The 13,355-nt window shown below is 52.9% G+C and overlaps 1 protein-coding gene across 1 annotated transcript in view; it reads right to left on the reverse strand.

Moving 5' to 3' along the window:
* Nucleotides 1–13,355, reverse strand: part of LOC136005848 (hydrocephalus-inducing protein-like) — a 131,433-nt gene that overhangs the window by 68,020 nt on the left and 50,058 nt on the right. The window contains exons 18-19 of the mRNA XM_065663742.1: nucleotides 10,816–10,940; nucleotides 9,699–9,757 (exon numbers count right to left, since the gene is read on the reverse strand). Coding sequence (XP_065519814.1) covers nucleotides 9,699–9,757; nucleotides 10,816–10,940 — 184 coding nt within the window. The remainder of the gene's footprint in view (nucleotides 1–9,698; nucleotides 9,758–10,815; nucleotides 10,941–13,355) is intronic.

The following is a 13,355-nucleotide window of genomic DNA, read 5'->3' on the forward strand; positions in this document are numbered from 1 at the left end:
TGGAAGCACTTGGGTCCATCCTGTCACACGCTGCCAGTTTCCAAGTCTGGTGGAAGGTGTCCCTGCCCATGGCAGGGGGCTGGAACTGGATGAGCTGTAAGGTCCCTTCCAACCCAAAACAGGCTAGGATTCTGTGATGTTTGCCTTTAATTCTTCTGCTGGTTCATGTGTAGGGCACAGTCTCTGGCAGTAACAGAAACCTTTGGACAATACCTGAATTACCGAATGCGCTTTGCGTTGCCAGGGCAGATGTAGAGCCCAACACTAGTGCCCAACTCTCACTCGCAGGATGCTCAGAGCCAGCAGTGCTAAAGCCCCCTCAACGCCACCGAAGCTCCAGCTCCACCTCTGAAGCACACAGGGCTGGACTCTTCGCGTACCTGGATATCCAAGTGTCCCTTGGCGCAGATGGTCCCTGTGCAGGGCCTGATAGTAAATTCAGCTGGCTTCTTGGCACCTGGGGCTCGCTTTCTCCACGACGGACCAGTGCTGTCTGACACCTGAGCAAAACTGGTCACGCTGGGTGCTCCCGAGCCGTCCCCAGGAATGCGAAGGTTGAAGTTGAAGGGCACCGAGGAAGTGTTAGTGAGGCGGCAGCACAGGGTGCGAGGAAAGCCTGGGAAAAGGACACAACAGGAGTTTATTATCCCGTGATTCCTGGGCTGGACATCCTGCCGTGATAAAACTGCGCTTGGAGTTTGCCTCCTTTCAATGGCAATTACAGCTGATTGAGAAGCTCTGTGGGGAAGTCGTCGTCAATTACGGTCCCTTTTACGCTTGTCACACAGAAATGCCACTCTGACACAGGTGTCTCTAACTGTGAGGAGCTCTCACCTCCCCCAGACCAGCACCAATTCCTTCTCAACCGTGACGGTGCATCCAGAACATTTACTCTCAAAAGTCAGTCCAGAAAAGTCCCTGTGAACTCCACAAACACTCCCACAGTTTTCGAGAGATAAAAGCAGTATGCTGTCATCAAAGAGATGATCCAGGAAAGGAAAGGAAAGATGAAATTGGCAGCCACAGCATGATGCAGAGCACTCTGAAGCAGCTTCTCCAGACAGGAACCTCGGTGCATCTCCTGGTTTGGGACAATCGAGACCGAGCCTGTGGCAGCTCACGGCCCACTTCACTGGAGGCAAACCTGATGCTTGCTCAAGAACAAGCAGGACCTGCGTCTCACCCTCCCGAAGGAGCGGGGACAAACGGCTATGCTGCACACCGCCTTTCATTACCCCACAAAGGCTGACATGGCTTCAGCTTTGGTACTTGCTTTCCATAATGGAAGCCACTGAGACAATCGCAGCTGATCTGGGGGGTTGAGTTCACGTTTAAACTTGAGACCATCTCAGTGAGAAGTCCTTTGCGAGACTGAGGTGGAGAACCAGAATCTGCATCTCAGTGGAGAAGCTCTGGGTGCACAGCCGCCAGCTCTCTCAGCAGAGCTGGGCTTTTGGTGGGGAAGGAGGAGCCCATGTCTGAAGACATGGGCGCCCAATGCGGAGCTACTGCTTGGCCATGTTACCTGGGAGCTGACAACGAGTTGGCCTCACAGCACTAATTGATTTCTCACGCTAACGGTCAGGTGGGTAAATGGTGCCCTTGCCTCACAACAGCAAAATTCACCCAGGGCACCTACAACTTGCCTTCAACTCCCTTCTCCAGTTGGCCGCGGACAAGAAAGACTTTCACAGTCATTCTGTTGCTGAGGACTGGCAGATTGGGGCTGGACTGACTGTGAGGGACACCAGAGAACACTGACTTTCTACTCCTTCCGTTCTATTTGAACCATTCAATTGGCTCTGTGCCATTCTGTCTGGTTCTGTTTGATCTCATGATGGCAAAATACTGCCTAGCAGCTGGCAGTCCTGGTTTTGACATGCTGAAGGTGGCTATGGAGGAACACAAGTGACAATGCTGTCCTGGACAAGTGCTCCATCTGGGTAAGGCTCAGACCTCCCACCCTGCAGCCCAAGCCCAGGGCACACTCACCAAAGGAGACTTCACCGAAGCGGAGGGACGATACATTGAAATGAAACGCCGGCCCAGTGACACAGCCACTGTGAGGACAAAGGCAGAGGAGACATGGCCTCGGTTAAAGAGAACTGCAAAGCCTTCAGCTTTCCTTACCGTTCCGGTGGGTAAAAGCCGGCCTGAGAACCTCAGGGGGTTTCAAATCAAGCCCTCACCCTCATGCTCAGCACAGCATCCAGGTGGACGGGAGGCAGCCAAAGCAAAGCGGTCAGCAGCCCATAGCTGCTTGTGGGGCTTGGGGCACAGTGTCATGCAGGGTATGCCCCCCAAGTTGTTGATGGCCTGAGGAAGGACACCAAACAAGTGATGGCTGCGTGCCTCAGTTTCCCCATCTGTAATGTGTTGGACACAGGGGTGTCCCCAGTAAAGCACACTCAATGTAACTACCCTTCCCAGCCACAGCTTTCCTGCTTTGGCATTTCTTAGCTGGAACCGCTCTTCCCATGGAGTACAGGAACACCTTGCTCAGAAGATCTTGATCCACGCAAGCGTTATGGGGGCAGGACTTTGAGACACGAAGCCGGGGGAGCCCCAAACATCCCTTGACAAGAGCCGCAACAGCTCAACAGAGCGGACAGTTGAATCTTGGAGGAAAACATCAGCCAACCACCAGGGCACCAGCTGACCCATCCAAGAGCAACACGTCTTAAACCACCCAACACAGAATCGTCAAATCATCTACGCTGGAAAAGACCTTTAAGATCATCAAGTCCAACTGTCACCCCAGCGCTGCCAAGCCCACCACTAATCCATGTCACTAAGGGCCTCGTCTACACGGTTTGGGAACACTTCCAGGGATGGTGACTCCACCACTGCCCGGGGCAGCCTCTTCTAATGCCTGACCACCCTTTCGGGGAGAAACTGTTCCTAACATCAAGTCTAAATCTGCCCTGCACACACTGAGGCCGTTTCCTCTTGTCCTTTCCCTTGTTACTTGGGAGAAGAGACCAGCCACCTCCTGGCTCCATCCTCCTTTCAAGTAGTTGCAGGCATAACGGAACCTGAACACACCGCATCTCCTCACCCGCCCTTAAATTCAGCAGACTTGAAGGCTCCAAACTCCAGGACTCACCAACATCCACCTGAATCACTACGTGAACCTGCACAGCACCCATTAATTTATTTCATGGTTGATGCCAACCAATGCCAGCTCTGCCTCTCAGCTCAAAATCAAGGACCACAGCAAATGGTGTGTTCAACCCAACCTATTCCATGGCTCCCTCTTGCTGACAATTCCACTTCATTTGCTGCTGCGGTCGCAAGGAGTCAGCGTCAAACTGGAGTCAAGGTTAGTGTGGGCTCCTAGTGTGGGGATGCCAGGATGAGAGCCAAGATCAAGACCTCAGACAAGCCTTTTCTTTCTCTGCTCCATCAGCAAATGAGGCAGGTGGGAGATGACTACCCAGAGAGAGCTACAAATGTGGCCGCCAAGCTCCTAGAACCCTCCTCACCTCACAGTCAGCGTCAGAGGCTCAGGGGATCCCTTCACATTGAACTGGAATTCCTCTGTGAACTGCCCCACGACACTGGCATTGAAGGAGATCCAGATGGCCTGATGATCAAAAGGCAAAAGCATGCCCTCCCGGGGGCCAAAGGTGAAGCAGGAGCCCAGAGCTCTCTCCGGAGAGACCACGCTGAAGGGCGTCTCAGTAACTCCTCTGTTGAGCAGGAACACCTGCAGCAGCAGCGAGAAGGCAACATGGAAATACATGAGGAATCCTCTTTGCTTACAGAAGGCTCACTTCTTTTCTAGTTTAGCAATTAACATCTGTAAAAGGCAGAAGATGCTGAGCGCTGCTGCCAAATACAACAGGACGAGTTCTGCCTCGGGGTTTTTTTCCATGCAAAGCGGGGATAACTTCACACAAACAGAGCCACTCTGGGCTTATTCCCCTGACACAGAGCACTCCACTTGACCTGCAGTGCCAAGCGCCTGCTCAGCACCACCAAGTTGATTCAGACCCATCCCACAGCTCCACGAGGCTCGCTGCTGCCCGGGAGCCATCCGGATCCACCCCATGCCCTGCGCCCCGTCCTGCTCACCCTGTAGCTGTGGCTTGAGCCAACAGTCACCTCCCCGATGCTCAGCTGGTCACAGCTGAGTTGGACCTGGGGCCCGACGCCTTCCCCGCTGATGCACAGGGGCAGCCTGGTCTCACAGCCTGTGGAGGGAAATCTCTGTGAGTGCAATTCCCTCTGCTACCCGGCACTTTCCAGGTTGTCTCAGTGCTGCTGCCGGTCCCTGGGCTGGATGGAACCAGCTCTAGATGCTCCAGGAGAAGATACGGGACCCATCTCGTCCCTCAGGACATACGCCTTGGGGCTGCTTTCTCATTTCTAACCAACCCCCTGGGCCGGTGTCTCAGACAACCACAGAATGGTTTGCGTTGGAAAGGACCTTAAGATCATCCAGTTCCAACCCCTTGCCATGGACAGGGACACCTTCCACTAGAGCAGCTTGCTTCAAGTCCCGTCCAGCCTGAACTTGAACATTGCCACGGGTGGAGCAACTTCCTTGGGCAGCCTCTTCCAGTGCCTCACCACTCTCACAGGAAAGAATTTCTTCTGGACATCTAAACTAAATCTCCCCTGTTTAAGCTCGAACCCATCAGCCCTTGTCTTATCTCTCCAGTCCCCGATGAAGGCGCTCTCTCCAGTCATGGAAAACCAGCCTTCCCACTGAGCAGATCACATAAGCCATAAATGTACTGCTAACGTGCACATCCCTTGGTGCAAAGGCAACCGAGACCTCAAGGCTTACAGCTAAACTCCAAGGTGGGTCCTTTCCCTTAAATTTGCTAGAGATGACAGAGCACAAGATCTTCAGTCTGAAGGCTGCTCTCAGCCACTGAAGCAGCCTAAGGTGCCTGAATCCTGGCTCAAATTTTGGATGAGCTCTCACTGCCATCCCAGCCTACTCTGCACACAAAGTGAGCAGCACGAGAAGGAGGAGAGAGCCACGCCACAAAGACTCATCTTGGACGTAACTGGTCTGCAGGGGCCTGGTGCTCCTTCACTAAAGCTGTGTTGCAAATGCTGGCAAAGCCATGGCGGGAAAGCTTATTCCTTCACTGCTTGGTCACTTCTGGGATCAGGAAGGCAGAGCCAGGCATCCTGAGCCCTGGCCTCCGACAGGAGACCACCGGGAACCACGGGGACAGCGGCGTGTGCCAGCACTGCCCTGTTGAGCCCTCCAGAACTACATGAGGTCCGAGTGGGCTGGAAGAGTGTTTCTACCTCCTCTGTGGGAACAGGAGCAGGAGGAAAGAGCTGCACCTGAGATGTCACAGTAGACTGTCTCTTGGTAGACTCTGGCTTCTTTGGGCTGAAAGATCACACTGATTTCAAGGGAAGAATTGGGCAAGACATCTCCCTCCTGAAACAGAAGTGACAGCAAACCATTTATCTTCAAACATCACATTCTTGTTTCCACTGCAGCCCTGGAAGCCTCTATTTAGAGCATCAGCAAAGAGCAAGGAGCAAGCAACGCTTGTCAACAGCATTTATAGGAGAGCTTGGAAGCAGCAGCTTCCAAAGTCCCTCGCCTTTACTGGCACCCGGAAGGGGCATTTTGTTCCCCTCAGAAGAGACTGAGCTCTTGCCCACGGATTTAAGTCTGGGCCACGCTACCAGTTTCTGCAACTCTCTGCTGCTCTCGCAGAGGATCCTGGCACTGGTGCACAGTCCCAGGAAGCCCTGCCACACATTTCAGGAGGCATCCCTGGTTTCTATAGGCTCTCACTTCCTGCAACTGGTTTAAGGAAAGGCACCTCTCAGCCTTACATGGGCTGCAGGAGCAACCAAGAAGAGAACAGCAGCCCCTTCCTCGGAAAACAAAATAGAAAAAATAAACTACTTTCACCCACTGTAAAAGAAAGAAGAGGTTGGGATTATTCCAGGGTTTACTCCAAGATGAGAAGGGATGCTGCGCTGCTCAGACAGCAGCCATTCTTCATCTCAAGACCATGCAAATACTCAGAAGGCAGGCTCTGGCTGATTGAAGGCCATGGGGTTTTCGCTGGCATCACCAGGAAAGTGAGCAGTTTTCTCTGCCTATCTGCAGTAGAACTCAAAAAGCCCGTTTAAACCTGCCAGCCTCGTGTCCAGGCTCACAGACGACACTGGAAGGGAGACTCAGATGTGGTATAAATCCAGGTTTTAGGAAGGGATTGCTGTGCTTGGGCTCAATTTGGCCTCCTTTCCACCCAGGACCATTGCATTCTGCAGGTCAGTATGTGAACTAACAGTGCACCAGTGTCCTTTCTTCACCCCCGCGCGCTACGTGGGAATGTGTCCTTACGGAGAATAACTGATACCTCTGAACACTGTGAGGACACTCATGACGTGCCCTTAATTCACAGCCCTTGCAGCAGAGCCCAGCCTGGGGTCGGCTCTTGCCGCTGTTCAGAAATGCTTTTTGCAACAAGTGCCCCTAGCCTCACCAGAAACCGGATGTCTCCTCTCTTGGCACATCAAGCAGCTGATGTGGGATCTGCCAAGGGACCTCCTTCAGAGATGAGAAGGAGGAGGAGCAGCAGGAAGGGAGGTTCTCAGCCATCACTTACCATGGGCACAATGGTGAAAATATCACTGCAGAAAGGCATGGAGCCTCCCTGCACCTCTGTCCCCTGGTTCTGGGAGCTGCAGATGGGAAGGGAAGGGTGTTCTCTGAGAGGGGGGACCAGCCCGTGCTCCGCAGGAACATCAACCAGCTTGTCCTCTTCCTGCCTCTGCAGCCTGTGCCATGGGAGAGACGAACCAAGCAGATAATTGAATAAGCAGCAGATTTGCAAAGCCTGTCGTATCAGTGCACGAGCAGCAAAGCACTCGGCGAGGAAGAGCAGCAGCTCAGCACAGGGCTGACCCTGAGACACAGGCTCCCACATGGATCCCATTATTGCCGTTCTTCCCAGCACAGCAAGGAGTTTTACTCCTCACTGACGAGCTAACAAGAGGTTTCTTAAAGCTGGCAGCCCTCAAGAAAAAGCCTCCTGCATTGGGAGGGGAGAAGCAACTGGCTTTCAGCTGCTCGTTACCAGCATCACACTTTTCCCCTTCCCTTTTGCACCCACAGGGGTGAGGAGACAGTATCTGCACTGCCTTTCACCAGAGGATCCCGGTGCACTTCCAAAGCAAAGCAACGGATTTGGGCATCCCATCACTTCAGTGACACAAATGGGTTTCTGAGCATGAAAACAGAGGTGACAAGAGACGAAGGCACTCTGCCCAGCATCACCTAGTAAAGAAGTCAGGACCAGCATCTCTGAATGCAAACCCTACGTGGAATCTTGAACCACCTCATCTTTTCCCTCGTTTTGGCCTCCACTGCAGAGCTGTGATGCACTTAACCTCTCCCTTTATCGGCGGCTGCAGCAGAAATCAATCTAGTGTTTAAAGATCACAAGCGGGAGATGAAAGGGGAGCCCTGCTGCAGAGCGGTTGCTCCTTGCTGGCACACTGCTGTCCCCCCTTCACGCTCCAGTCCCCTGGCCATGAAGAACCAGCGGGTGACAGCACTGGGGGACCAGGGGAAAGCTCCATGTGCAGCAAATCGAGGCAACGCCGTGTGAACGATCATCACCCAGCTAAATCCAAACGCAAAGAGAAGGGAAACAGGCAAGGACGTTACTTGCTGCACACACACTGAGCCTCGCGCACATGCTGTGCATGAGGAGGGCTTCCACACACTGGCATGAGCAGCCCTCAACTCAAGCTCCGTCAGCAGGCCAGAATCACATCCCCAAAAGCGCTGCAGGAGGGACACCTTCTAATGGGCCATGTCTTTTGGGGTCACATCCCAACACAGGCTCCTGCACTGCCTCCTCTCAGGAAAAGGCCCTCTCTCCTCTGAGGTCTCAAAAGCTTCTCTGACAGCAGGACGGTGGCCTTGGACCATCCCCAAAACTACGAGTAAGGAGGAACCAAGCGTCGTGCTCAGAGTCAAGGACAGAGACTGGCACGACAGCAAGTCTCATACGTAAAAAATCAGGTTGAAGTGAACTCTGGGGAAAGCTGGTGGCTTCTGAGGGGACAGAGGATCACCCAGGGTCCAGTCCGAGACAGGCAGGTGGGGAGAGATGCTAAAGAAATGGTCCAGGGAAGAATCAAGGCAAGCTCACGAGATTTTCTTTTAACTCAGTGCGTTTGCACAGAACTCACACACTGTGTCATTAAAAACAGACAACAGTGGAAAACCAGTTCTGGCCTTTGAGGCATTTCTGACCTAATTACGCTGAACTTGATGTGCTCAAAGCCCTTGAAAAGTGCTGCAGTTCAAGGCAGTTTCCTGATCAGCTCTGGGTTCAGAGTAACTCCCGTATATCTGCACCCATCTGAGCCTGAAAAGTCGCACAAGGATTGCCCAAGTCACATAAGCTTTAAAGTGTCATTTCCAGTTCATCCCCCCAGGCTGTGAGTGTTTCTCTGCTGCCTGAAATGGCAATTTCAAAGCTTCGCCAGAGACACCCTTGGAAGAACCTGCCCCATCTCTCACCACCACGACGACACAGGTTGCTGAAGCCCAAAAGCACTTCCAAGTCCTGGCTGCCCTCCCTTCCCCGCAGAGCCCTCCACATCTGCCCAGCCTATGAGGAAGGGGAGAAACACCTCGTTGGGCCAGAAACCAGGACACTGAAAGGCAATTCCCCAGCCTACGGCAGGACGGCCTCCACCTTCTGGGCCAACCAAGCACTCTACCCTGCCTGTGACTGGAAAAGGAGCCTGCCAGCTTATCAAAGAAGAAACTGCTTGAGTATCACAATAGCTGTGCCACCTGCAGCTCTTCAGTGCTACTGCTCAGTGCAGTCCCAGGTACCGAGTGCTGACACCTTCCTCAGCCTCATGGACCCTCCGTAGTGCACGGATCTCTGAACTCAATAGTTTGCCGCTCCCAAACGTGAGTTTGCCCTCTCAGGCAATCCAGTGATTGCACTCAACCTTCTCTCCCCAAAACATCATCCTCAGCTGTAGCACGGCTGGGACTGCAATGGCAAGGGTTAAGCTCCACGCTGTGCATGGGTTTACGTGCCCTAATCCGTTCAAAAGCCCCAACAGCCCTCTGAGACCGTGTGTTAGTTTTCCCCTGGGGCATCTATCTTTCTGAGACGAATCTCTCAAACAAACCTCAGCTTCTGCCGCTCCTCCTCTTCCTGATCAACAAAACGCTTCCACTGGAAGTGGGCCGTGATGGCACTCTGATTGTGGATGACCAGGGAGCTTAGCTTTGACAGCGTGACAGAAGTCTTCTCAACTGTCAAGGAGCTCTTGTCAAGCCTGATGTTGACATTTACGGCTGTTCCACAAAGGCTTTTGTGAACATCTTCACCTGGAACAAAGCAAAAGCAAGTCTCGCCTCATCTCACTTGCTGACGGAAGTACAAGGAACAGAGCAATCTGCAGGCAACAGAAGAAAGAGCTGCAGTTTTGAGCTGCATAAGCAGTTCCCCGGATCAGGACACTTAGCATATCCTGACAGCTGCACATGCTACAGCATGAGGATGTCCTGGCACCACCTTAGGCACCTTATTTTGGGGGACGTTCGTGGAGATGTATCTTTTCAGATGTGCCCGGGTGCCCTTTGGGCTGCCATCCCGCTCAGGTCACAGGGAATTCTACATCCAAGTCACTCAGTGACGCTGAGGAGCGCCACCTCAGCCATGCCTTGCCCAGGGTCTCCTGCAGGCAGGAGATGCCCCCAGTGTCGTGTCATCCTCATCTCCTGGTCCTGAAATATTGGGCATAGCTCTGATCTCAGAACCCAAGCGGGAGCATTTGAAATGAAATGGAGAAGGGCAGAAACAACAATGGAAACTACAGAGCAGCTTCTGTGCTGAGCTCTGCACTCAACAGGCTGCTACTGGGCCCTCGGATCCATCTGCCAACTCCTTCTTTGGCTCCTGCTACGGTCACAGCCAGGTGCCTCACCACTGCCCGCACATTCTTCCTTGTCAAACGTGCTGCTGTTACCACTTCACCACCGGAGAAGTGAGTCCCTTCACTAGGGTAAGTGTCCTCTGGAAGGCTGGAGACTTACTTCCAGCACCAGAGCAACACGCACAGCAGCACAGCCATTTCAAAGTGTTTCTCCAAGGTGGTGCTCACGACCTACCTTCAGGCATCATTGCGCCCTCACATTACTGACTCCAGCCAGCCCTAGCAGCAGCTTGCTCATAAACCTCACCACTAAAGAACTGCTGCTAACAAGGCGGTTTCTACAGAATCATTCCCAGGCTACAGCAAAGCTCAGAGCACCCTAATGGCTACCGCTGCCACAGTTACTGCTCCTCCTGGTCACAAGTCCTCAGCATGGCCCAGCTCTCAGCACAGCACCAACTGTACCCATGCAGCACATCACAAGAAGAGGGTCTCTACCTCAAAGGCCTTCCCAGGAACTGTAACACAACAGATCGGGATGAAAAGCAATGACCCGTCAGGAGAGCTCTAGGGGACAGGTTGCAGGCTCTTCAGAGAGCTCTCTTGCACGTTAAAAGCCATCTCCTTTTCAGTCAGACTCCCTGCTGTGAGTTCTTCTGCAATGGAGCACCCAGAATATTCGCCATCGCCCCCGGTGCACCGTGCGCAGGAAGATCTGCCTGCCTTGTTACAGGCTGAAATATTCCAGCACAGGAATATCTAGCAGCCAGCAAGGGAGCTTTGCTCTACTCAGCGTGAAGGAACCTTGCAGAAGGGATTCAACAGGACAATGAAGCCACCAGATGATGACAGACAGCGCAGACACCGCTCTGGTTCGAAGGACACACGGAGGGTGCACCACGCACTTACCTGTGTCATAGTGAACGATCATTGGACTCGTATAAACACCGGTCTTTGGTGGGTGGAATTCCACCGTGACTTCCATCGCTTCTCCAACGCCAAGAGTCCCAATGGAGGGATCCACAGAGAAAGGGCTGCAACACAAAGAGAGAGATCAGGACTGTATGGGAGACCCGGGCCCTCCGTCAAGTTTGCAGTCTAGTTCGCTTCAGCTCACTTGTGCAAGCAAGGAGCAAGCAAACCACAGTCGGTACAAGAAAACCAGAACATCCAGGATCAGAAATAGAGCGGGTGACTCTCCCTGCTGAAAGAGAACCAGACCTCAGAAGATCCCGCGGTATAACACGACCCCAGCCCCCCACACTCTGCACCCAGTTCTCAGTTCTCAGCTCTTCACCTCTGCACACGTGCAATCCAGTTACTCAGAATTCTGCTTTTTTGTGTAGTTCACTTAAAACTTTCCTAATGCTTCCCATTTCTTTATTGCAACTTGGGACTGAAATAGTTCATTGCCGAAGTTCGGGAACTCTTAAAACCCTTGTCAAGGAGCTCTCCACACACGCTCTATTACCCAGTAGAGTAGTTGGCAAGCGCCTTGCAAATAGATGCTAGACTTCACTGGGTATTTATTGTGGTGGTGCCTCTCACCAGCTCATTGCTTGCCTGTTTCTTGAGGCTGTGTTTGGGATCCGTGACCTGAGCCCCTCGAACTGTCCTCTGCCACACAGCACCTTCTTCAGCAGTCAAGCTGCCTTCCTACCTTGCCTCTTCCAACCCAACAGCATCAGACCTGCAAGATGCTGCGTTGCAGACACCACTGCAGTGTCAAACTTGCTTGCAGAGCTTTCTCAAAACACTGCAAGCAATGGCAAACCCCACGTGTCCTGCCCATCTCCAGCACCTCAGATGCTCTGCCTCCTTTTTCTCACAGTTTACAAGCCCATGACCACGCAACAGCGTTTTGCGCAAGGGATGAGCTCCTTTACCTCAGAGTGGTGATGCTGTAGCAAGCCTCCCGCTTCCCCACGTTGCGCACCAGCAGAGTTTTCTGGGTGCTGAACCTGACTGGACACTCGGAGAAGTTCAGCTGCTCAGGGAAGTCCAGGCTGGCTCGGGCACCTATGGCTCGGATAGGCACAAAGAACTTCTCCCTCTCTGTGATGATGATAAGCTCGTCGAAATAATCCTGCAGGGAGAGAAACAATCTCAGCACAGTGCCTTTAGCACCATGCCCATGGCAGAAGAAGAGCTGCTGGTTTCTGTGACTCTCACAGTAGCATTCGGTAATGTACATGCACTTTTTACCTTCATGGCCTTTCATTACAGATTATTTCACAAGCAGGGGCAGCCAGGGACCATGGGGCAGATCCTCTTTAGTTTCTACAGGCATGCTGCCCGAGGGTAGGCCAGAGTATTGAACTACATTTAAGCAGCAAACAGAAGATGAGGAAAAGGCCATGCACAGGCAGCAGACTCTCAGCCCTGAAGCCAACAGACGTTACGTTAAATATTCCACCACTGAAGGGGAAAACAGCCTGAAACAGGCAAGAGCCTCCAGCCTATGGGAGCACAACCTTCACCACCAGGAAAGAGTCTCCCCCAGGTCTAGATCCAGTGCAACTCCACTGAACGCAGGCCACTTCTTCAAAACCCACACCACACGCCTGCTTTGGAACCCAGCCCTGCAGGTTCACCTTCCCCTCAAGGCGCCATCTCTCGGGACCTCCACTCTCACCTTGTCCTCATCAGGTCTGAAAAGGATGCGGTAGGTTGAAGACATGCCCGGTGCTACCTTATAGTCCTCATTACTCGGGCTGATCAACTCGAAGTAAGGAGAGTTCCCCAGGATGACGTTCAGCAGACGAGGAACCTGCAGGGAAGACACAAGTAGGATTTTGTCGCTTGTGGAAACATGAGAAGGGACCAGGACAGGCCATGTGACATCCTTCCTTACCACCTTTCCAAAACACTTTTAGCTCTGAAGCTACACGCACGTAACACACGAGAGTGGACTTGAATCCCTTCTGCTGAGCTACACAGCTGCAGCACAGAGACAGTAGGAACAACACGCCCTGCTCTGAAGGCAGCAGGAAGGAGATGCAGTACCTCAAGCCACCTGCGTATTCAACAAGCCCAAAGAACATGCTTGCTTCTGCCTGCACACATCCATGCAGTCATACCTCTGGAGGGGGAATGTATTATCTGAAGGCAAACCAGCGTGCGTTATACGGGGAGGGAAGGAAGTCACTTCTGACACACCAGGGTGGAGCGGGGTGGTCAAGCTGCGGTGCTAGTCATGGCGGTGGACCAGCAAGAGAAGCAGACCACAGACACTCTGGGCTTCCTGAGAATAAAAGCTTACCTCAAGAGCAAAAGGACGAGCGCAGGAAGACAAAAGAACAACCCCAGGAAGAAGCAGATGGCTAAGAGAATTTAAAGGGGGCTGCAAAGCAGCAAGGGAGATCCGTAATACAAGGAAAGGCTGGTGCAGAGATGAGAACACCCAACGTGCCTCTACGATGGATACCACAGGCACGGAGACAGCAAAC

Source organism: Lathamus discolor, chromosome Z (genome assembly GCF_037157495.1).
Source record: "Lathamus discolor isolate bLatDis1 chromosome Z, bLatDis1.hap1, whole genome shotgun sequence".
NCBI classification, from domain to species: Eukaryota; Metazoa; Chordata; class Aves; order Psittaciformes; family Psittacidae; genus Lathamus; species Lathamus discolor.